The 26552-nt window shown below is 38.8% G+C and overlaps 1 protein-coding gene across 26 annotated transcripts in view; it reads right to left on the reverse strand.

Moving 5' to 3' along the window:
* NRG4 (neuregulin 4) overlaps window positions 1–26552 on the reverse strand; it is a 127135-nt gene that overhangs the window by 77321 nt on the left and 23262 nt on the right. For 10 of the 26 annotated variants that reach the window (XM_063795270.1, XM_024349295.3, XM_063795271.1 and 7 more), the window contains 2 exons: window positions 26070–26117; window positions 1369–1434 (listed from right to left, as the gene is read on the reverse strand). In XM_063795270.1, coding sequence (XP_063651340.1) covers window positions 1369–1378 — 10 coding nt within the window. In that variant the 5' untranslated portion in view covers window positions 1379–1434; window positions 26070–26117. Of the gene's footprint in view, window positions 1–1368; window positions 1435–2170; window positions 2379–2451; window positions 2585–13457; window positions 13549–26001; window positions 26118–26552 lie in introns of those variants that run through there. The other 16 variants (XM_063795275.1, XM_063795274.1, XM_063795268.1 and 13 more) reach the window with 7 other exon arrangements.

Below are 26552 nucleotides of genomic sequence, written 5' to 3' on the forward strand. Positions count from 1 at the left end.
AATAGCTACTAACCATAAGGCATATCTAAAGTTGCAAAGAAAAATTAAAAAGCTAAGTCATAGCTTGATATACAGCCAAATCTTTCAGAATATTAAGAAAATAAACCTCTACTTCTCTCTGGCTTCTTTTCTCTCTTTCCTCTTTCTTCAGCCTCATCTTCCTTCTTTATGACCTTTCCTTTATCTATCTTTCTCTCTCTGCCTTCCCTTTCTCCCTTGGTACCTCTCCTTCCTTCTAGCCTCACCCCCAAGACCTTTTATAAAAAATCCCTGTCCACCAAAGCCATTGCATAGAAAAAATTAGAATAACAGAAGGATTCATTGAGTCATTATACTAGTAATTTATGAAGAGAAAATTGGTGAATATCTTATCTTCCAGCCTTAAAGGGGAAATTACATTGCTTTAAACTTGTACATTGTTAGTTCCTAATTGTTTCTGTCTAGGAAATGACCCAGAATCATCTAATCAGAATAAGAAAATGGCATTACTCTCCCACTGGGACTCCAATTTGACATTAAAATTAGTATATTAATTTTAAAAATTATCTAGCATTTATGTGCCACTAAGATATCAATACTTGCTAAGATATAATTGCTATGAGTCAGATATCTCCACAATCAGAATTTCAAATTTTAAAACTTTTGTTCTACTTTAGAATTAAGAAAATCCTGTTTCAGCATCACATTATAGCCCTAAGAGTATAAAAATGTAAAGAGGAAATCAGAACTACAGAGAACTGGTGAAAAAGAAAGTAAAATCAACCAAAATGAATGCTTTTAGATTTTTTTCTTTTTTACACAATGCCATGCTTCTTCGTAATCAAACAACTTTCAACAAGATTATAAAATTTTTCAGGAATAATTTGGCTAAAAAATAAAATTAACATTACATCAGCATCAAAGGCGTCATCATATATGGTTTTCCACTGAGGGTGGAATGTAACTTTATCACAGCTAAGATTAGTGTCCTTGTTTTAACTGGATTATAGTCAGACATATCTCAACACTTGGCATTTATTTTATCAATAAAGAAAACTCATCTAACCTGAATCACTATTTCTGAATCTACTTTTATTCTGACTTCTATTTCCTTATTATTTGAGCTGATTTCAGATATAGGACAAGCTAGAATTTATCAGGTTATAAAACCAATAAAACACATATATCTAAAATAAAATAGCTTTATGTCATAAAGGAAGGTCTCTCAAAACCAAATATTTCATATTTGAAATATTAATTTCATATTCACATCTCTTCCAATGATGTTGGAAGGGAATAATACAGCCTTGTGTTAATATACATTTTTGATTGTTGTTCTATTGCTATGGACACATATTGACAAAAACATATAAATATATAAGAAATTACCTGTTGGCATCTTAATTTGTAAATAGTTTCATTCTTGGTCAAGAGAGTAGGGTTGAAAAACAGTACCTAAAAGGGTTTAAAAAATAATAATTCAGGGAAAATAGTCTTCTTTTAAGGGCATTATAAAATGTCAAATGTTCTAATAGCAATATTCTTAAATGTTGAAAATAAAATAATAAAGACATTTATATACTAGGGACAAATTTTAGTTACAGCATTTTTAGATACCTATTGCATTTCAGTAAAAAATATGAACAAAACTAAAAGATCAATAACGTACTTAATATAAATCATTGCCTAAATAATGTAATTTAATCTTAAATATCTCTCTGCAGAAAAGTCTAATAAGGCTTTTTTTTCGTAAACATTGTTAACATAGTAGAGTACTACATGGAATTTTACATGAACGATGAGACAGTAAGTAAAACTGAATGAACTGAACCTTTAAAACTTTTATAAAAGCACTTTTAAGTTTACCATAGATTGCACATTACATTTACCAATCTATGCAAACCTTTCTTCTAAAAAATGTCCAGGGCTGATAGGTGCAGCAAACCACCATGGCACACATGTTATAAATACACTATGTAACAAACCTGCACGTCCTGCACATCTATCCCGGAACTTAAAATTAAATTTAAAAAAGAAAAAAGAAAATGTTAACCACACACACACACAAAAATGTCTGGCATCTGGCAAAGCAATGTAGCTAATAAGACATTCTTACATATGAAGTTTCCTGCTATAACAGAAACAAAAGAATTCAAACATATATTTGAAGAGGTGAAGCATTTATACTTACATTATGATTACAAGCTCCCAGTTCTGTTCTATAAAGAACACTTCTGACCTAAACAGAAAGACTCTAACAGAAATCTCAATCTACTAACACAGTTGTAATACCAAGGTCTTCTCTCAAAGCCAACAGCTCTTTCTTAGACAAGCAGAGAGGCAGAGAAAGCGAGCAAGCAATCGAGAGAAACACACACGAGCGAGAACAGGCAGGAAGGAGAACATTAAATCTATTTGATTTTTAAAAAGCACTGACTCATACTGTTTTTTTCCCAAACAAACAGGACTTACCCTCAATAAAAACTTACATTCACACAAAAAATAAATTTTGTTGGACATGCAGTGTTTCAAAAGTTTTTGAATACTGCAGACAACAGCAGCTGTGACTTGCATTTTATAACATGTCAAAAATCTGATTTATATGGCTGCAGTGTGCAGTGTGGGTGAGGTCACGCCAGACCAAGGTGTGCACAGAGGTCAGGCACTGGCCATGGGAGCCACCCCTTCAATTTACGTGTTCAGAGTTGCAAATGGAGCAGAATTTTATTTAGAAAAGGAGTTGAACTAAGCTGCACTTCCAAATTACTGTCCACGTTTTAAAGGTAAAAACCAAACCACATTCCTTAGACTCCTTACTTATCTTTGCTTGTCTGAATAATTCAAGACGTAGTGTAAGTTTGGGAGAAAAGAAATTTTAATGTGGAGCTAATAGATAAGTGTTTCACAAATTAAAAAAACATTTTTTTAAATTTATGTTTTATGAGGTTTGTGTTACCTTACAAGCCAGATAAAATTTATATAAATAATGACCTGAAGAACTTATAAAGCTAAAAGAAGGTAATAGCTATAATAAAACTTGTAACACCAAGTTCAATTTGAAATGAATAAAATCACTGAACTTGACTAATACCAATGACAGTGTAATGCCTGAATGCTATGGCAAAGTTGTTAAATATACAGTGAGGAAAGTTAAGTTTTAAAAATCATAAACAATTTTAAAATATTGACTAAAACTGTAATTTTGTTTAAATGAATATAGAGTTCTTCATCATATAATTATCTAAAGTATGCCAAACATTTAGATGGTTATCTTTTCTAAAACGACAATTCAGACATTATTACTTGACTGATGTAAAGCCCAAACTAATAAGTTTGTTTTGTTGTTTTAAGAAAATATTAAAATAAACTCAAAATCAAATACTCTAAAAACAATCTGTTCATTAGGAGAATGGTGTGAACCCGGGAGGCGGAGCTTGCAGTGAGCTGAGATTGCACCACTGCACTCCAGCCTGGGCAACAGAGTGAGACTCCGTCTCAAAAAAAAAAAAAAAGTTCATTATTACATTTTTAAAATTATACTTTAAGTTCTGGGATACATGTGCAGAATATGCAGGTTTGTTACATAGGTATACAAGTGCCATGCTGGTTTCCTGCACCCATCAACCTGTCATTTACATTAGGTATTTCTCCTAATGTTATCCCTCCCTTAGCCCCCCACCCCGACAGGCCCTAGTGTGTGATGTTCTCCTCCCTGTGTCCATGTATTCTCATTGTTCAATTTCCACCTATGAGAACATGCGGTGTTTGGTTTTCTGTTCTTGTGTTAGTTTGCTGAGAATGATGGTTTCCAGCTTCATCCATGGCCCTGCAAAGGACATGAGCTCATCCTTTCTTATGGCTGCATAGTATTCCAAGGTATATATGTGCCACATTTTCTTTATCCAGTCTATCATTGAGGGGAATTTGGGTTGGTTCCAAGTCTTTGCTATTGTGAACAGTGCCGCAATAAACATATGTGTGCATGTGTCTTTATAGTAGCATGATTTATAATCCTTTGGGTATATACCCAGTAATTGGATTGCTGGGTCAAATGGTATTTCTAGTTCTAGATCCTTGGGGAATCACCACACTGTCTTCCACAATGGTTGAACTAATTTACACTCCCACCAATAGTGTAAAAGCATTCTTATTTCTTCACATCCTCTCCAGCACTGTTGTTTCCTGACTTTTTAATGATCGCCATTCTAACTGGCATGAGATGGTATCTCATTGTGCTTTTTGATTTGCATTTCTCTAATGACCAGTGATGATGAGCTTTTTTTCATACGTTTGTTGGCCACATAAATGTCTTATTTTGAAGAGTGTCTGTTCATATCCTTCACTCACTTTTTGATGGGGTTGTTGTTTTTCTTGTAAATTTGTTTAAGTTCCTTGTAGATTCTGGATATTAGCCCTTTGTCAGATGAATAGATTGCAAAAATTTTCTCCCATTCTGTAGGTTGCCTGTTTACTCTGGCGAGAGTTTCTTTTGCTGTGCAGAAGCTCTTTGGTTTAATTAGATCCCATTTGTCAGTTTTGGCTTTTGTTGCCATTGCTTTTGGTGTTTTAGTCACGAAGTCTTTGCCCATATGTGTGTCCTGAATGGTATTGCCTAGGTTTCTTTCTAGGGTTTTTATGGCTTTACGTTTTAGGTGTACGTCTTTAATCCATCTTGAATTAATTTTTATATGAGGTGTAAGGAAGGGGTCCAGTTTCAGTTTTCTGCATATGGCTATCCAATTTTCCCAACACCATTTATTAAATAGGAAATCCTTTCCCCATTGCTTGTTTTTGTCAGGTTTGTCAAAGATCAGATGGTTGTAGATGTGTGGAGTTATTTCTGAGGCCTCTGTTCTGTTCCATTGGTCTATATGTCTGTTTTGATACCAGTACCATGCTGTTTTGGTTACTGTAGTCTTGTAGTATAGTTTGAAGTCAGGTAGCGTGATGCCTCCAGCTTTGTTCCTTTTGGTTAGGATTGTCTTGGCTACACAGGCTCTTTTTTGGTTCCACATAAAGTTTAAAGTAGATTTTTCTAATTCTGTGAAGAAAGTCAATGGTAGCCTGATGGGGATAGCATTGAATCTATAAATTACTTTCAGCAGTATGGTCATTTTCAAGATATTGATTCTTCCTATCCAGGAGCATGGAATGTTTTTCCATTTGTTTGTGTCCTCTCTTATTTCCTTGAGCAGTGGTTTGTAGTTCTCCTTGAAGAGGTCCTTCACATCCCTTGTGAGTTGTATTCCTAGGTATTTTATTCTCTTAGTAGCAGTTGTGAATGGGAGTTCACTCATGATTTGGCTCTCTTTGTCTGTTATTGGTGTATAGGAATGCTTGTGATTTTTGCATACTGATTTTGTATCCTGAGACTTTGCTGAAGTTGCTATCAGCTTAAGGAGTTTTGGGGCTGAGATGATGGGGTTTTCTAAATATACAATCATGTCATCTGCAAACAGAGACAATTTGACTTCCTCTCTTCCTATTTGAATACCCTTTATTTCTTTCTCTTGCCTGATTGCCCTGGCCAGAACTTCCAATACTATGTTGAATAGGAGTAGTGAGAGAGGGCATCCTTGTGTTGTGCTGGTTTTCAAAGGGAATGCTTCCAGCTTTTGCCCATTCAGTATGATATTGGCTGTGGGTTTGTCATAAATAGCTCGTATTATTTTTGACATGCATTCCATCGATACCTAGTTTATTGTTTTTAGTTTTTAGCATAAAGGGGTATTGACTTTTATCAAAGGCCTTTTCTGCATCTATTGAGATACTCACGTGGTTTTTGTCATTGGTTCTGTTTATGTGATGGATTACGGGTATTGATTTCTGTATGTTGAATCATCCTTGCATTCCAGGGATGAAGCTGACTTGATCGTGGTGGATAAGCTTTTTAACATGCTGTTGGATTCAGTTTGCCAATATTTTATTGAATATTTTCACATCGATATTCATCAGGGATATTGGCCTGAAGTTTTGTTTTCTTGTTGTATCTCTGCCAGGCTTTGGTATCAGGATGATGCTGGCCTCATAAAATGAGTTAGGGAGGAGTCCCTCTTTTTCTATTGTTTGGAATAGTTTCAAAAGGAATGGTACCAGGTCCTCTTGGTACCTCTGGTGGAATTTGGCTGTGAATCTGTCTTGTCCTGGACTTTTTTTTGGTTGGTAGGCTATTAATTACTGCCTCAATTTCAGAACTTGTTATTGGTCTATTCAGGGATTCGACTTCTTCCTGGTTTAGTGTTGGGAGGGGGTATGTGTCCAGGAATTTATCCATTTCTTCTAGATTTTCTAGTTTATTTGCATAGAGGTGTTTATGGTATTCTCTGATGGTAGTTTATATTTCTGTGGGATCAGTGGTAATATCCCCTTTATCATTTTTTATTGTGTCTATTTGATTCTTTCTTTTCTTCTTTATTAGTCTAGCAGTCTATTTTATTGATCTTTTCAAAAAAACCAACTCCTGGATTCATTGATTTTTTGAAGTGTTTTTCGTGTCTCTATCTCCTTCAGATCTGCTCTGATCTTAGTTATTTCTTGTCTTCTGCTAAATTTTGAATTTGTTTGCTCTTGCTCCTCTAGTTCTTTTAATTGTGATGTTAGGGTGTCAATTTTAGATCTTTCCTGCTTTTTCTTGAGGGCATTTAGTGCTATAAATTTCCCTCTAAACACTGCTTTAGCTGTGTCCCAGAGATTCTGGTACGTTGTGTCTTTGTTCTTATTGGTTTCAAAGAACTTCTTTATTTCTGCCTTAATTTCGTTATTTACCCATCAGTCACTCAAGAGCAGGTTGTTCAGTTTCCATGTACTTGTGCAGTTTTGAGTGGGTTTCTTAATCCTGAGTTCTAATTTGATTGCACTGTGGTTGGAGAGACTGTTATGATTTCCATTATTTTGCATTTGCTGAGGAGTATTTTACTTCCAATTATGTGGTCAATTTTAGGATAATTGCAATGTGGTGCCGAGAAGAATATATATTCTGTTGATTCGGGTGGAGAGTTCTGCAGATGTCTATTAGGTCCACTTGGTCCAGAGCTGAGTTCAAGTCCTGAATATCCTTAATTTTCTTTCTCGTTGATCTAATATGAACAGTGGGGTGTTAAAGTTTCCCACTATTATTGTGTGGGAGTCTATGTCTCTTTGTAGGTCTCTAAGAACTTGCTTTATGGATCTGGGTGCTCCTGTATTGGGTGCATATATATTTAGGATAGTTATCTCTTCTTTCTGCATTGATCCCTTTACCATTATGTAATGCCCTTCTTTGTTTCTTTTCATCTTTGTTGGTTTAAAGTCTGTTTTTATCAGAGACTAGGATTGCAACCCCTGCCTTTTTTTTTTTTTTGCTTTCCATTTGCTTGGTAAATATTCCTCCAGCCCTTTATTTTGAGTGTGTGTTTCTTTGCATATAAGATGGGTCTCCTAAACACAGCACGCCAATGGGTCTTGAATCTTTATCCAGTTTGCCAGTCTGTGTCTTTTAATTGGGGCATTTAGCCCGTTTACATTTAAGATTAATATTGTTATGTGTGAATTTGATCCTATCATTATGATGCTAGCTAGTTGTTTTGCCCCTTAGTTGATGCAGTTTCTTCATAGTGTCGATGGTCTTTACAATTTGGTATGTTTTTGCAGTGGCTGTACCAGTTTTTCCTTTCCATGTTTAGTGCTTCCTTCAGGGGCTCTTGTAAAGCAGGCCTGGTGGTGACAAAATCTCTCAGCATTTGCTTGTCTGTAAAGGATTTTATTTCTCCTTCACTTATGAAGCTTAGTTTTGCTGGATATGAAATTCTGGGTTGAAAATTCTTTTAAGAATGTTGAATATTGGCCCCCACTCTCTTCTGGTGTGTAGTGTTTCTGCAGAGAGATCTGCTGCTAATCTGATGAGCTTTCCTTTGTTGGTAACCTGACTTTTCTGGCTGCTCTTAACATTTTTTCCTTCATTTCAACCTTGGTGAATCTGACAATTATGTGTCTTGGGGTTGCTCTTCTCGAGTAGTATCTTTGTGGTGTTCTTGGTATTTCCTGAATTTGAATGTTGGCCTGTCTTGCTAGGTTGGGGAAGTTCTACTGGATAATATCCTGAAGAGTGTTTTCCAACTTGGTTTCATTCTCCGTTTCACTTTTAGGTACACCAATCAAATGTAGGTTTGGTCTTTTCACAGAGTCCCATATTTCTTGGAGGCTCGTTTGTTTCTTTTCAATCTTTTTTCTCTAATCTTGTCTTCACACTTTATTTCATTAAGTTGATCTTCAATCTCTGATATCCTTTCTTCCACTTGATTGATTCGGCTATTGATACTTGTGTATGCTTGTTGAAGTTCTCGTGCTATGTTTTTCAGCTCAATCAGGTCACTTATGTTCTTCTCTAAACTGCTTATTCCAGTTAGTAATTCCTCTAACCTTTTTTCATGGTTCTTAGCTTCCTTGCATTGAGTTAGAATATCCTCCTTTAGCTTGGAGGAGTTTGTTATTACCCACCTTCTGAAGCCTACTTCTGTCGATTTGTCAAACTCATTCTCCATCCAGTTTTGTTCCCTTGCTGGCGAGGAGTGTGATCCTTTGGAGTAGAAGAGGCGTTCTGGGTTTTGGAATTTTCAGCCTTTTTGTGCTGGTTTTTCCTCATCTTCGTGGATTTATCTACCTTTGGCCTTTGATGTTGTGACCTTCGGATGGGGTTTCTAAGTGGACATCCTTTTTGTTGATGTTGATGCGATTCCTTTCTGTTTGTTAGTTTTCCATCTAACAGTCAAGCCTCTCTGCTGTAGGTCTGCTGGAGTTTGCTGGAGGTTCACTCCAGACCCTGTTTGTCTGGGTATCACCAGCGGAGGCTGCAGAACAGTAAAGACTGCTGCCTGTTTCTTCCTCTGGAAGCTTTGTCCCAGAGGGGCATCCGCCAGATGCCAGCTGGAGCTCTCCTGTATGAAGTGTCTGTCGACCCCTACTGGGAGGTGTCTCCCCGTCAGGAGACACAGGGGTTAGGGACTCACTTGAGGAGGCAGTCCTCCCTTAGCAGAGCTCGGATGCTGTGCTTAGAGATCCACTGCTCTCTTCAGAGCTGGCAGGCAGGGATGTTTAAGTGTGCCGAAGCTGTGCCCACAGCCACCCCTTCCCCCAGGTCCTCTGTTCCAGGGAGATGGGGGTTTTATCCATAACCCCCTGACTGGGGCTGCTGCCTTTTTTTTTTTTTTAGAGATTCCCCTGCCAAGAGAGAAGAAATCTAGAGAGGCAGTCTGTCTACAGTGGTTTTGCTGAGCTGCGGTGGGCTCCACCTAGTTCGAACTTCCAGGCGGCTTTGTTTACACTGTGAGGGGAAAAACACCTACTCAAGCCTCAGTAATGGCAAGCGTCCCTCCCTCCACCAAGCTCAAGCATCCCAGGTCGACTTCAGACTGCTGTGCTGGCAGCGAGAATTTCAAGCCAGTGGATTTTAGCTTGCTGGGCTCCGTGGGGGTGGGATCTGCTGAGCTAGACAGCTTGGCTCCCTGGCTTCAGCCCCCTTTCCAGGGGGGTGAACGGTTCTGTCTCGCTGGTGTTCCAGGCACCATTGGGGTATGAAAAAAAGCTCCTGCAGCTAGCTCGGTGTCTGCCCAAACAGCCACCCAGTTTGGTGTCTGCCCAAACAGCTACTCAGTTTTGTGCTTGAAACTCAGGGCCCTGATGGCGTAGGCACGTGAGGGAATTTCCTCATCTGTGGGTTGTGAAGACCATGGGAATAGCATAGTATCTGGGCTGGAGTGCACCATCCCTCATGGCTTCCCTTGGCTAGGAGGGTAGTTCCCCAACCCCTTGCACTTCCCCGGTGAGGCGACACCCCACCCTGCTTTGGCTTGCCCTCTGTGGGCTGCACCCACTGTCTAACCCATCCCAATGAGATAAGCCAGGTTCCTCAGCCAGAAATGCAGAAATCACCCGCCTTCTGTGTTGATCTCGCTGGGAGCTGCAGACCAGAGCTGTTCCTATTCGGCCATCTTGCCAGCCACCCATTATTACATATTATCTCCCACATTCAAAGGCAATTTTTACATAGCTATAACCATTATACAGACATATCTCATTTTATGCATTTTATTGCACTTTGCAGATATTGTTTTTACTAAAGGCTTGTGGCAACCCTGTGTCTGTTGGTGCCATTTTTCCAACAGCATGTGCTCACTTCACGTTTCTGTGTCACATTTTAGTAATCCTTGCAATATTTCGAACTTTTTCATTATTATTCTATCGGTTATGGTGATCTGTGATCAGTGATCTTTGATGTTACTATTGTAATTGTTTTGGGGCACCATGAACCATGACTGTGTAAGATAGAGAACTTAATCGATAAATCTGCATATTCTGAATGCTCCATTGACCGACCATTCCCCTATCTCCTCTGGCCTCTCTATTCCCTGAGACACAACAATATTGAAATTAGCCCAATTGATAACCCTACAATGGCCCCTAAGTGTTCAAGTAAAAGGGAGAGCTGCATCTTTCTCACTTTAAAGCAAAAGCTAGAAATGATTAAGTTTAGTGAGGAAGGCATGCAGAAAGGTAAGATAGGCCTCTTGCACTGTTAAAGGAAATTAAAAGTGCTATTCAGTGAACACACAAATGATAAAATGAAACAGCCTTATTGCTTTTATGGAGAAAGTTTTAGTGATCTGGATAGAAGGTCAAACCAGCCACCACTTCCTCTAAGCCAGGGATGTCCAATCTTTTGACTTCCCTGGGCCACAGTGGAAAAATAATTGTCTTGGGCCACACATAAAATACACTAACACTAACAATAGCTGATGAGAAAAAAAAATCACAAAAAAATCTTATAATGTTTTAAGAAGTTTATGAATTTGTGTTGTGTGGCATTCAAAGCCATTCTGGGCTGCATGCGGCCCACGCGCCAGGGTTGGACAAGCTTGCTGTAAGCCAAAGCCTAATCCAGAGCAAGGCCCTAATTCTTATAAATTCTATGAAGGCCGAGAGAGGTAAAGAAGCAGCAGAAGAAAAGTTTGAAGCTAGCAGAGGTTGGTTCATGAGGTTTAAGGAAAGAAACCATCTCCATAACATAAAAGTGCAAGGTAAAGCAACAAGCGCTAATGTAGAAGCTGCAGCAAATTATCCAGAAAATCTATCTAAGATCATTGAAGATGGTTACACTAAACAGATTTTCACTGTAGAACAACCCTCTAGTAGAAGATACCATCTTGAACTTTTATAGCTAAAGAGAAGTCAATGTCTGGCTTCTAAGCTTCGAAGGACAGGTTGACTTCTTGTTATAGGCTAATATAGCTTGTGACTTTAAGCTGAAGCCAACACTCATCCATCATTCTGAAAATCCTAGGGCCCTTAAGAATTATGCTAAATCTACTCTGCCTGTGCTGTATAAACAGAACAACAAAGCCTTGATGACAGCACATCTGTTTACAGCATGGTTGACTAAATATCTTAAGTCCACTGTTGAGGCAAGACCCTCCCCCAGCAAAAACATTACAACTCACTGAGGGCTCAGATGTTTGTCAGCATTTTTTAACAATAAAGTATTTTTAAATTAAGGGATATACATTATTTTTTAGACATAATGCTACTGCATACCTAATAGGCTATAGTATAAACATACCTTTTATATGCATTGGGAAACCAAAAAATTTGTGTGACTCACTTTATTGTGATATTTGCTTTATTGCAGCAGTCTGAAACCAAAACCTACAATATCTCAGAGGTGTGCTTGTACACATACACACACACTAAACCATTTTAGCGTATGGTGTTTGAATTTCAAAATGTTTTCATGAAACAAAATCAGTATCTTTTATTATTTTATTTGAACCTTGAAGCCATGATGCTGTCTACTATTATGAAAATGACTACTAAACTGTATATGGGAGATAATCTGTGACTTCATGACATTTGAGATGTATTTATTAAGAGACATATTGTGATGATTTTGTGTTATTTTTTGCACCATGCAAATAAGCAACCTTTAGGACCATGTGATTCCAAAGTAGAAAACCTATAGATTTTCAAGCTAACTTTTCACTAAGTCAGTGGTCCCCAATCTTTTCGGCACCAGGGACCGGTTTCATGGAAGACAATTTTTCCATGGACTGGGGTGGCGGATGGTTTCAGGTTGAAATTATTCTACCTCAGGTCATCTGGCATTAGATTCCCATAAAGAGCACGCAATCTGGATCCCTCACATGTGCAGTTCACAATAGGGTCCATGCTCTATGAGAATCTAATGCGACCGCTGATTTGATAGGAGGTGGAGCACAGGCCATGAGGCTTGCTTGCCTGCTGCTCACCTGCTGTGTGGCCTGGTTCCTAATAGGCCACAGTCTGGTACTGGTCTGTGGCCCGGGTGTTGGGGACCCCTGCTCTAAATGAAAGCCTTGATCTTTAAAAACTATTTTTCCATCCACGTATCAATAAACGTGTACTAAGTGGCCTGCTATCCTTTTAAAAAAAAGAGGACAGTCTCTTGCTGGATGAGGAATGCCAGACACAAAAACAAGCACAAAAATGTTTTAGGCTGATTCATATAAAGCATATTTTGACTTATACAAATGACAGTTTCATGTGATTAAACCTAATATTTTCACAGACACATATGTATGTCACTATTTTTACAGACACATATGTATGTCACTATTTTTACACACACACACACACACACAATGCTTAACTGTTATGGAGAATCAGAAAAAGATTCCAAGAGGTAGAATGAATAAGAGTTTGTAAACAGAGATGAATGAGCATTTCAGACAGAGGTAACAGCATGTCTAAAGGTATAAAAGAAGGAAGATCTAATGTATTCAAATAATTGCAGGTGGATCACAAGCCAGGAAATGTGCAGTGGTGAGTGTGGAGTGTGTATGTTTGTAGGAGGGCGGGATGGTGGGGAAAAGAATGGCAAGAATAGATAGTATAAAACATGCTGGATCCAGATTGTAGACTTTATCTTAAAGGCAATGGGAAGCTTTGAAAGCTTTTTAGCAAGGGAGTGACATGATTACATCAACATTTTAGAAAATTCATTCTGATGGCAGTGTGGGAAACAAATTGGAATCTGCTGAGGAAATGGTATCAGAGAAAGCAGTTTGGAGGCTGTTTTAATAATAGTGAAGAAATAAAGCACAGGAATTAGGACAAAGAGAAAGATAATTAAAGACATACTTAGGAGGTACACCCACAGTATAGCTGAGAAGGGTAAGAAAAAAATCAAGAACAACTTTCAAATGTTCCTAAAATTAAATAACTAAAGGAATAGCTATTAGGGAAATGCATATTAAAACCACAATGAGGTGATGTCAGCAAGATAGCTCACTAGAGACACCTGGCACCCATACTCCACACACACACACACACACACACACACACACAAAAGCAAGGACCAAGGCAATGAATAAAGAGCTAAGATTTCACTGGAGTGTTGCCCAGAGAGTGCTGGAGTGCAGTAGGGGAGTGGGGAGGTACCTATAGTGATTGGAAGCCCAGAAGGTACCTACAGTGATTGGAAGCAACGGAGAGTCATCTAGCCTCTGTGGCACTGTCTGCCATGCCTGGATCAGATTGATCTGGAGACAGGAGAGACTTTCCCTTTCAGGAAAATGGTAAGCAGAAGAATCTCATCAGCTCCTATTGTCACTGCAAATGCCCACAGTCCTTACTACAGGTGAATCCCACAGTCATCCCCAGCCCCAAGTCCAGTTTGGAGAGCTGCTGGGAATTTATGCAACTACACTGCTCTGGATTATGAACACAAGGTGTGCACTCCCCAACCCCCACCTATCCTGTGAGCCACACTGCTGCAGCACAGTGCCATCTTGAAATTAGAGCCACCTCTGGAATGCATCCTACTCTGGGACCAGTAGCCATTGTTCCCCTCCAGCACTGGGGTTTCATCTTCATTCCACCCAGCCCACAGATGGCTGATGCCATAACCCCAGCTGTGCAGAGCCTGGGTCCAGGATGGGTTGCAAATCTGGTCCTACACAGCAGGGAAACCAATTCCCACTGCCTGCACTTCCAGTGGAGGAATAGTCTAGCGGTCCTACCCAGGGTGAACCCGCTGCTGAGCCAGCTAAACTGCTGCACACTCTCCCCTAAGCTAAGCATGAAAGGACTCGGGGCTACCAAGTAGCTGACAAGCAACCCTTTGGGCTGTCCCCCAAACAGGTAGAGCAGCTACAAGCCTAGGACCTGAGAAATAGCCCTGCAGCACCCACCTCTCCTGCTGAGACACCTCTGGCTTGCCCAAAGGCCCCATGCCTGCAATCAGAGCCTGAGAAACAGATTCATGGGCTACTCCTAGCTCACCTGCCCCTAGGCCTCCAAGCTGCCAACATGTAAGTCTTGGGCCTAAGAAACAGCCCTGCAGGCTGCCCCTGGCTAGCATGCCCCCAGGCTGACTGAGTAGCTGTATGTCCACTTCCTAGGCCTGAGAAATAGCCCTGGGGGCTGCACCTGGCAGACACACTCCCAGACTGAGTGGCTGTGTACCCAAGTCCTGGCCACATCTACCAGACATGCACCCAGGCCACCCAAGAAGCCACCCACGTCCTAGGCCAGAGAAACAACTCCAGGAGCAAACTTGAACAAACACACACCCAGGACAGCTTAGAAGCCATGCATCTGCATCCCAGGCCTGAGAAACAGCCACCCGGGATACCCCTGACAGACATGCCCTCAGGCCAGCTGAACAGCTGTGCACCCATGCCTTAGGTCTAAGAAATAGCCTTGTAAGCCACCCCTGGCAGGCATAACCTCAGACTGGCTGAGCAACCAGGTGCCTGTGCCACCAGCCAGAGTAACAACTCCAAGGCCCCAACCCCAGCAAGACTTCAAGTTGGCTGACTCACTGTGCATACTCGCACCTTGATCTGAGAAAAAACTTCGCTCTCAGCAAAGCCACACCACCACTGCCAAACTCTCTCATCTTAGATTCCTGAGACACTCATAAATGTTAATAGTGCAGATTACAGCTGAAGAAACTACATGGAGACTATACTACATGATAATCTAGACCCAAAACCAAGGCACCCCACCAAACTGACACCCCAAGACCCATCTATGTGTATAAGTCTTTCCATATGAAGCCTACTTCAGAAAATTGGAGGGGGCAATTGTTCCACCAAATGCATAGAAATTAATGTAAGCAAAAACAAACAAAAAACAACAAACAACAACAACAAAAACATAGGCAGAAAAAGCAGGCAAACAGGACACCTTCAGAAGAACACAGTAATTCTCCAGTAAGATTCCAATCATAAGGAACTATATGAAATACCAGAAAAAGAATTCAAAATAGTACACTTAAGGAAACTCAGTGAGATATAAGAGAATATAGATAGACAGGGGCTGGGCATGGTGGCTCACACCTGTAATCCCAGCACTTTGGGAGGCTGAGGCAGGTGGATCGCGAGGTCAGGAGATCGAGACCATCCTGGCTAACACGGTGAAACCCCGTCTCTATTAAAAATACAAAAAATTAGCTGGGCGTGGTGGCGGGCGCTTGTAGTCCCAGCTACTCGGGAGGCAGAGGCAGGAGAATGGTGTGAACCCGGCAGGCAGAGCTTGCAATGAGCTGAGATCACGCCACTGCATTCCAGCCTGGGTGACAGAGCGAGAGTCTGTCTCAAAAAAAAAGAGAATATAGATAGACGACACAATGAAATTTTAAAAATTGACTATTTAGATAAGAAATTCAATAAAGAAATGGATATCATAAAAAAGAATCAAACAGAAATCCTGAAGCTGAAGGATTCAATTAATGAAATAAAAAATACAATTGAGGCTGGGCACAATGGCTGACTCCTATAATCCCAGCACTTTTGGGAGGCCAAGACTGGTAGATCACTTGAGGTCAAAAGTTCAAGACCAGCCTGGCCAATGTGGTGAACCCCTGTCTCTACTAAAAAATACAAAAATTAGCTTGGCATACTGGTGGGTGCCTGTAATCCCAGCTACTTGGAAGGCTGAGGCAGGAAAACTGCTTGAACCCAGGAGGTGGAGGTTGCAGTAAGCCAAAATCGCATCACTGCACTCCAGCCTGAGTGACAGAGTGAGACTTTGTCTCAAAAATTAAAAAAAAAAAAATGCAATTGAGAGCATCAGTAAACAGACTAGATGAGCCAGAAGAAGGAATTTCTGAATGTGAAGACAGGTCTTTTGAAGTAACACAGGCAGCCCCCCACTACACACCCAAAAAAAGGCCTCCAAGATATATGAGACATCATTAAGTGAAAAATTATTTGCATTATGGGCATTCCAGAAGAAGAAAAGAAGGGGAAAAAAGCTAGTATTTCATTAAATATGCAGAAAAAATATTTAATGAAATAACAGCTGAAGACTTTACAAGTTTTGGGAGAGAGACAGATATCCAATTCCAGAAAGTTCAAATAATCCCACACAGATTCAACCTAAACAAGTCCTCTTCAATGCACATTACAGTCAAATTATCAAAAGTCAAAGACAAAGAATTCTAAAACTGCAAGAGAAAAGAATTAAGTCACATATGAGGGAATTCCCATTAGTTTGAGTGGATTTCTCAGCAGAAACCTTACAGGCCAGGAGAAAATAGGATATAATCAAAGTACTGAAAGAAAAAAACTATCAGCAAAGAGTATTATACCCAGCAAAGATATCCTTCAGGAATAAAGGAGAAATAAAATCTTTGCTTTCAGCCAAGCAAGAACTAAGGGAATTCATCACCACTAGACTGGCTATATAAGAAATGCTCAAGGGAATCTTACACGTGGAAGGGAAAATACAATTACTACACTCATAAAAACATGAAACTATTCAACTCACTGGTAGAATTGATATACAAAGGAGAAAGAGAAAGGATTCAAACCATTTCGTTACAGAAAACCAACCAATTGCAAAAATAAATAAAAAGAGAAACAAAGGATACACAAAACTACCAGAAAACAAACATAAAAACAGAAGGAGGTCCTCATCAATAATAACCTTGCATGCCAATGGATTAAATACTCCATTTAAAAGATATAGATTGGCCAAAAGGATAAAAAATAAAAACAAGAGGCCAGGTGTGGTGGCTCACGCCTGTAATCCCAGCACTTTGGGAGGCCGAGGTGGGTGGATCATGAGGTCAGGAGATTGAGACCATCCTGGCTAACATGGTGAAACCCCGTCTCTACTAAAAACACAAAAAAATAGTGGGGCATGGTGGCGGGTGCCTGTAGTCCTAGCTACTCAGGAGCTGAGGCAGGAGAATGGTATGAGCCCGGGAGGCAGAGCTTGCAGTGAGCTGAGATTGTGCCACTGTACTCCAGCCTGAGGGACACAGCGAGACTCCATCTCAAAAATAAAATAAAATAAAATAAAATAAAAACAAGAACCAACTATATACTGCCTATAAGAAACTCCCTTTATCCATAAAGACTCACATAGACTGAAAGTGAAGGGGTGGAAAAAGACATTCCATAAACAAAAACCAAAAACAAGCAGGAATATCTATATTAGACAAAACAGATTTCAAGTCAAAAGCTGTACAAAGAGAAAAAGAAAGACATTATATAATCATCAATGGATCCATTCAGCAAGAGAATATAACAGTCGTAAATATATACATGCACCCAGCACCAAAGCACCTAGATATATAAAGCAAGCTGTACAAAGAGAAAAAGGAAACATATAATCCTCAATGGATCCATTCAGCAAGAGAATATAACAGTCAAATATATATATATATGCACCAAGCACCAGAGCACCCAGATATATAAAGCAAATATTATTAGATTTAAGGGAGAGACAGACTTCAATACAATAATAGTTGGGGACATCAACACCCACTCTCAGCATTAAACAGGTCATCTAGCCAGAAAATCAACAAAGACACACTGGATTTAAACTGCACCATAGGCTAAACGGACATAATTTTCAGAACGTTTCACCCAACAACTGATTTTTTTCATCAGCACATGGAACATTCTCCAAAACTGACAACATATTAGGACACAAAACAAGTCTCAAATTTTTAAAAAAATTGAAATATCAAGTAACTTATTTTACCACAATGGATAAAACTTCAAATCAAGAAGAGAAACATTCAAAACTATACAAATACATGGAAATTAAACACCACCCTGCTGAACGACCAATGGATTAAAAAAGAAAATAAGGAAATCAGAAAGTCCCATGAGACAAATGTAAATAGAAACACAACATACTAAAACCTATGGGACACAGCAAAAGCAGTATTAAGGGGCAGGTTTATAGTAATAAATGTCTACACAAAAAACTACAAAGATTTCAAATAAACAATTTAATGATGCATCTCAAGGAACTAAAAAAATAAGAAAAAAATCAAACTCAAAATTAGTAGAAGAAATAAAGATCAGAGCAGAAATAAATAAAATTGAGAGAAAAAATACAAAAGACCAATGAAATGAAAATTGGTTATTTGAAAAGATAAACAAAATTGACAAATCAGTAGCTAAACTAAGAAAAAAGAAAACCCAAATAAAAAAAATCAGAAATGAAAAATGAGACATCAAAACAGATACCACAGAAATACAAAGGATCATGAACAACTACATGCCAATAAATTTGAAAACCTAGAGGAAATAGATGAGGTCTTGGATATATACAACCTACCAAGATGGAACCAAGAAGAAATGGAAAACCTAAACAGACCAATAACAAGTAATAAAAGTAAAGCAGTAATAAAACAGTCTCCTGACAGAAAAATCTAGAACCAGATGACTTCACCATTGAACTGTAATGAACCTTTAAAGAAGAATTAAAAGTAATTCTTCTCAAACTGTTTAAAAAAAAAGTGATTCCAGCTGGGTGTGGTGGCTCACGCCTGTAATCCCAGCACTTTGGGAGGTTGAGGTGGGTGGATCACTTAAGGCCAGGAGTTTGAGACCAGCCTGGCCAATGTAGTGAATTCCCCTCTCTATTAAAAATACACACATTAGCCAGGCACGATGGCCTGCACCTGTAATCCCAGCTACTTGGGAGGCTGAGGCAGGAGAATTGCCTGAACCCGGGAGGGGAAGGTAGGTTGCAGTGAACTGAGATGTGCCACTGCACTCCAGCCTGGGTGGCAGAGTGAGACTCCTCCTCCAAAAAAAAAAAAAAAAAAAAAACTGTGATAGCACAGCATAACTGTGATATCCCACATAACTGTGATAGCAAAACCAGACAAGAACACAACAGAAAGAGAAACTACAGGATAAATCCTCCAATGAACATAGATGTAAAATTCCTCAACAAAATACTAGCAAGCCAAATCAAAATACATAAAAAAGATAATACACCTGATCAAGTGGGATTTATGTCAGGAATGCAAGTATGGTTCAACATATGCAAATCAATCAATATGATACATTATAATCAACAGAATGAAGGAGAAAAACCATACGATCACGTCAACAGGTGCAGAAAAGAGCATTTGATAAAATTCAACATCCCTTCATAATTAAAAACTCTCATGAAATTAGGTATAGAAGGAAAATACCTTAACAAAATAAAGGCCATATATAATAAACCCACAGCTAACATCATACCAGATGGACTGGAAGAAGACAAAGATGCCCACTCTCACCACTGTTATTCAACATAGTACTAGAAGTGCTATGTACAGCAATTAGACAAGAGAAAGAAATAAAGGGCATCCAAATTAGAAAGGAGGAAATCAAACTGTTCCTGTTTGCAGATGACATGATCTTCTATATAGGAAAACCTGAAGACTCTACCAAAAAACTCTTAAAACTAATAAATGAATTTAGTAAAGTTGCAGAATACAAACATCGACATATAAAAATCAGCAGTATTTCTGTACATGGATGATTAACTAAACTGAAAAAGGAATCAAGACAATTCCATTTACAATAACTACAAAAACATAAAATACCTAGGAATAAATTTAACCAAAGAAGTAAAGGATCCCTACAACGAAAACTATAAAATGCTGATGAAATAAATTGAAGAGGACACAAACAAATGGGAAGATATGCTCATGGATCAGAAGGTTTAACATTGTTTAAAATAATCATACTACCCAAGGAAACCTACAGATTCAATGCAATCCCTATCAAAATACCAATTACATTCTTCACATAAATAGCAAAAGAAATCCTAAAAGACTCAAAACAGATAAAGCAGTCCTGAGCAAAAAGAACAAAGCTGCAGGCCAGGCATGGTGGCTCATGTCTGTAATCCCAGCACTTTGGGAGGCCAAGGCGGGTGGATCACAAGGTCAGGAGATCAAGACCATCCTGGCTAACACGGTGAAACCCCGCTTCTACTAAAAATACAAAAAATTAGCCAGGTGTGGTGGCATACACCTTGTAGTCCCAGCTACTCAGGAGGCTGAGGCAGAATTGCTTGAACCCAGGAGGCGGAGGTTGCAATGAGCCAAGATCGCACCACTGCACTCCAGCCTAGGCAACAGAGTGAGACTCTGTCTCAAAAACAACAACAACAAACAAACAAACAAACAAACAAAAACAAAGCTGCAGCCATCATGCTACAACTTCAAAATATACTACAAAACTATAGTAACCAAAACAGCATGGTTCTGGCATAAAAACAGACACATAGACCAATGGAACAGAATACAGAACCCAGAATTAAAGAACCTATGCTTCTACAGCCACCTGATTTTTCACAAAGGCATCAAGGACCCTCATTGGGGAAAGGACAATCTCTTCAATAAATAGTGCTGGGAAAACTAGATAGGAATATGCAGAAGGATGAAACTAGTCCCCCACCCTCTAACCTTATAAAAAAAAGCAACTCAAAATGGATTAACAATCTAAATGAAAAACCTCAATCTATGAAACTACTGCAAGGCAACATAGGGGAAAGACTTCAGGACACTGGTCTGGGAAAAGATTTTATGAATAACACCTCAAAGGCACAGTAACAAAGCAAAAATAAACAAATTTGAATCTCTAATTTAAAATCTTTCCACAAAGGAAACACTATGCCTGGATGGCTTCACTGGTGAATTCCACCAAACATTTCAGGAAAAAGAGATAACATTATACACAATCTTTTAGATACTGAAGAATGAACATTTCCCAACTCATTTTTCTGAAGCCAACATAACCTTGATGCCAAAACTTGACAAGAAATTAAAGAAAAGAAAATTACTATTAATCCTCATGAACATAGACCAAAAAAATCCTTAAAAAATTAGCAAATCGAATCTAGTGATATAGTAAAAGGATAATATATCATGACCAGTAGGGTTTATCAGCATGGTTGGTCTAATATGTGTGAATTAATACAATTCACCACATTAACAAAATAAAAGACAAAGATTATATTGTCACCTCAATAGATTCAAAAAAGGCATCTGATAAAACTTCAATACCCATTCACGAGGGAAAAAAAATCTCCACAAACTAGGGGAAATTGCTTAAGCTTATAAAGAGTAACTACTAAAAACCTACAATTAGCATCATATTTCACGTTGAAATATTGAAAGCCTTTCCCCTAAGATTAGAAACAAGGCAAAGAAGTCCAATTTCACTATTTCTATCACCACTATACTGGAGGTCTTAACTAGCACATTAGGACAATAAAAAGAAATATAAAACATAAAAATTGGGGCTGGGCACAGTGGCTCATGCCTATAATCCCAGCAGTTTGGGAGGCCGAGGCAGGTGGATCATCTGAGGTCGGGAGTTCAAGACCAACCTGGGCAACATGGTGAAACCCCATCTCTATTAAAATACAAAATAAATCAGCCAGGCATGGCAGCATGCTCCTGTAGTCCCAGCTACTCGGGAGGCTGAGGCAGGAGAATTGCTTGAACTCAGGAGGTGGAGGTTGCAGTCAGCCAAGATTGCACCACTGCACTCCAGCACTCCAGCCTGGGCGACAGAGCAAGATTCCGTCTCTCCAAAGATTAGCTGGATGTGGTGGCACATGCCTGTAATCCCAGCTACTTGGGAGGCTGAGGCAGGAGAATCACTTGAACCCAGGAGGCAGAGGTTGCAGTGAGCCAAGATCGTGCCATTGCATTCCAGCCTGGGTGACCGAGTGAGACTCTGTCTCAAATAAATAAATAAATAAAACCCCTGAAAATTGGAAAGGAAGAATAAAGCTGTAATTATTCACAGATAAATGCTTTCAATGATGAAAGAAAATGAGCATATGTATGGCATACATTACTCAAGAAAAGCCAGCACACAGGGTAAACAAGAAGTAGAGAGGAGAATTACCCACTAATAAGACTTTATACGCTAGGCACAGAGCCACCATGCTAATAACAATACATTCTTAAAAATAAGAGTAATTTAAATCAAGAAAAAGCTCAAGCTTTAAGGTTTGTTTCAAACCACTTCAATAGAGTGTTCAAGTATCAGTAGAAATAGACCAAAAAGATTTTCCAGTCAATTGGTTGAAAATACCCTTATCATACATTTAAGAATCACCTTAGATGCTGACTTTGCAAGTCTTACAATATTGTTAGTTTTTGTGAGACCTGACTCAGGGTACATCAGAAAAGAATGGCAAAATATTGTGTATAAAGCCACCAAGAAAACCACAGTAGAGACCATTAGATCTCAATACCCCCCAAATCATGTCTTAGGCATTTAATAAATAACAGAATATTCAGTGTCAGGACCTTTCCGATTATTTTTAAAAGCTTTTGGTTTTAGAATTTAGCATAAACAAAATGAAAAAACTTCAGACTACTTTTCTAGGAAAATTATTTTGATCACAACTTGTCAGTATGTGAATAAATAACAAACATAAAATCTTAAAAACTTTCTTTGAAGGCCAAATATAATTTTTCTATAAACTACATCCACATAAAAATATCTATTCTTCTTTGCCACATATTTTCCTTTGGTTGTTGTTTAAGCATCTCCTTGTGATATAAAAAGCTGGCACAAATGGCTATTACCATGAATTAATTTTTAGAAAGGCAAAAATAGAAAAGTAAAATCTTAAACCTCATATGATTGAGTCAACAATTGGAACAAAAAATTTTCTGAAATGATGAACAAAAACATTTAAAAGGACAACTGAAAGTAAAAGTAGATGTTCTGATATAAGGCAGTTAGAGTAAAATATCACTTTGGAAGTAATAAACATTCCCCAGCAGTCAGTGATGCAGAACTAAAATACTATCTTATTCAAAAGCCATGACTATATTGAACCTATCATACTGGACTCAGCAATTTCTTTCTGAAGACTTCTATTTGGTTGTAAAAGTTTGTAGCATTTCTTACTACATGGGAAACCAATTTTCAGAAGATATTCCCTAATTATATTAAGGTGCAAGTCTTAGCTATGCTGACATTCTACTCCTAAAAGTAAAATGTAAACTGGGCTATGTATCAAGAAGATGTCTGTCAATAGTAACACCTCAAAAATGCAATTTTACATGTGAATTGAATCAGCCTACTGTAAAAGTTTTTTTGTTTTGTTTTGTTTTAGTTTGTTTGTTTTTCCCCAAAAGCTTTTCCCGGCCAGTTGTGGTGGCTCCGCCTGTCATCCTAGCACATTAGGGGACCAAGGCAGGAAGATACCTGGAGGCCAGGAGTTCAAGATCAGCCTGGGAAACATAATGAAATCACATCTGTATTTCAAAAAATAAACAAATAAGGCTTGCCCTTACTTCATATAACCATTATTTACTAATAGGACATCATGGTTAAAAACAAAAATGTACCTGATATTGTAGCATATAAAAGAGACTTTTATAATGTATCAGTTTAGAAAGCTTTAGGTTGTAAGTAACAGTCAACCCAGTTCACAACAGCATAAACAAATATGGATAAATTTCTCACAAGACACAAAATCTTGAACAGAGCAACAGCTAAAGTTGGTTCACTAATCAATGATGTCATCAATATTTTCAGTATTTTTTCTCCACCATCCTAAATGTGTTAACTTTTTGTACTCATTTTTATTGCCTAATGGTTCCAAGATGGTCACTTCAGCTTTAAGCATCACATCTAAGGTCAAACCCAGAAAAGGGGTTACCCCCCAGCCCTGTCTGACCCTTTTATCAGAAAAGAGGAAAGCCTTCCGTGAAGTCCCCCAGCAGACTCATGGACTAGAATTGTATTACATGGCCACTGTAGCAATAAGTTTTAAAAATCTAGTATTTAACTTTTCTAATTTTTATGGTGAAAATAAGGAATAGATATTGGATTGGATAACCAATAGTGTCTGTCACAGTCCTCAACCCAACACGCACATACACACTTCTTCTCACACCTATGCATTAAACAGAACATACTCATTCTCTCCTAAAGAAAGACAACCCTACTGTCTCATCCAATTACTGCAAACAGCTTTAAACAGAATCCCTGCGTGATTTTCTATCTGCTATATCAAGTGCAAATATGGCAATTCCTATCTGACCATCTGAAGAGGCAAAAGATATCTATCTCTAAGCCATCCTCCTTTGTTAATATAACTGTGAAAAAGAAAGAACAGAGTAACCCCATTAAAATTCCCATTCAGAAAAGGGAATAATGGGAAGCACACATTGTCAACAGCCCACAATCCACACCATTATCTTAAGGACAGAAACAGCAGATTCCTTGGCAGGCAGTAAAGTAAATTCCCTGGTTAGTCAATCTGCTAGGTCCTGCTATAAGTCTCAGGAGCATCTGCTTTGTCATTGCCCTCTTTGGCGACATCTAAGGTAGTTTCTAAACAGACACCCTTCCCAGGGGCTCCAAAGCTTTTGCAGCCCACTTCACACTGGTTTGACTTAGAGTGGTGGATATGACAATTGCTTGGAGGGAAAAACTTCTGTTTTATTTGCTTCACATCAACTCCTTGTGTGAATAACCATAGCTAAAAAAAAAACCACTTCCAAATAATCTTTAGGCCTGGGGATTCTCATCTCTTAGCTGCTGACCTATGAAGTCTTACAATAGACTTGAGGCAATTCTAACAATAGCTTTAGGTGGAGAGGTACACTAATCCCTGCAAAATTCCAAATTATGAGGTTCTTTGTCAATTTAGAGCAGGAGCTAAAGGCAGAATACTTCTATGGCGAACTGCATCCCCACCACCACCACTGCGCGTTCAATGCTGAGGAGCACTAATTTGAGTTCATCCCCTTCTATAGGATCCTACTGAAAAGTCACAAGAAGTAATTAAAACAAGCCAATATTCCAGATTTTTCCTATTGCTTCTCCTTATATTATAGCCTCCATTTCCACAGAGCCAGCCTGCCATGGAATGGCAGGCACAAGTTAATCAAATGCCTTGCTGTCATATAACAAGGGTAATAACTTTCCTCTCATCTGTCTCTGTTAAGTCTGGAGGTAGGTAGTCCAAAGCCAGAACTGCTGTTCAACAATGCCCCAGTCTCTTTCTGTCCATCTACTCCAAGGTCCACAGCTTGTGAGAATATTTTAGCCTCATGCTTGTCATCTCATGGTTACAAGATGCCTGCTATAGCTCCCGGCTTCATGATTCCATTTAAGGCACAAAGAGAGGAGAAAGAGTAAAGTACCAGCCACCTCTGTCCTCTTTATCAGGAAAGCAAAAGCCCTTCCTGAACTCAGCAGGCTTCCCTTCCTAATCACTGGCAAAGGAGAACAGGATTGTTATGACTGGTTTCAACTATTCGATTTTTTATTTCAAGCTGGGCACATTGCTGCCCTAACAAAATTAAGGTGAGCAATAGGGAATGGGTATTATGGAAGCCACTAAGAATATCTGCCACTTATGAATATTTATAATTTTAAGAAATCAAACTCTATTTGGTGAAATTTCAGACTCGGTAACAGAAGTGAAAAAAAAAAGTCCCCAGGCAGTGTTACAGAAATACATTTTAGGTACAGAAATCCCCACTCAAGCAAACCCATCCTACTTAGGAGTCTATCCTTGAAATTAGCACCCTTTAGCAACTCTGCTTTTCATGGACTCTTCCTTTCCTCAATTCTGAACCTACAGATTCTCTAAAATACCCATGTTTGTTAACAACTGTTTCTATGGCAGCAGAGCCCCTGGTGGTGGGGCCCTGGGGTGGAGGCTATTTAGAATTTAAAGACTGACAGTACACGCCAATAGCAGCTATTGTTGATGACATACCTGAGGTATTTCTGAAATAGATAAACGTTGTGAAAAAACAAAAAATATTTAAGGTGCCTGTTGCTCACCAAGAAATCTCTTGATTATAATTTGGGTTTCCCATCTAGGTCCACCACCTGAAAGAAAATGACTTGATCATTATGGTTCAACTGGTTTATGTAACAGTTTTTTCTCCCAGTATGTTAATAAATTTGCATTCTGGCATTACGTATTAGGTTTATAAGGTTGTCAAACTACTTTATTCTTCTCTGGGGCACTACTGATCAGATTAGGTTTCTAAGACCAAAAGACTGAGTCAGGCCCTGGTAAAAATTTCACTAAGGTTCTACCACCTGATGTGGTCTTTTGAATAATAGCAGCTGGCCTGCTCCAGGCAATAGCTCCTCACATCACTGATTATATTGGCATAAACAACTTTATGTAAAATGTTTAAGCAATAAATTTTTATTCCATGTAGCAGCTCACAAAAGCTACTTTAACATAAATTGTGCCACCTATAAATATACTCAAGTCACCAACCATTCAAAGTATCATCATTTCCCAGCAACCCT

The sequence above is a fragment of the Pan troglodytes genome, chromosome 16, assembly GCF_028858775.2.
Source record: "Pan troglodytes isolate AG18354 chromosome 16, NHGRI_mPanTro3-v2.0_pri, whole genome shotgun sequence".
In the NCBI taxonomy this organism is placed as follows: domain Eukaryota; kingdom Metazoa; phylum Chordata; class Mammalia; order Primates; family Hominidae; genus Pan; species Pan troglodytes.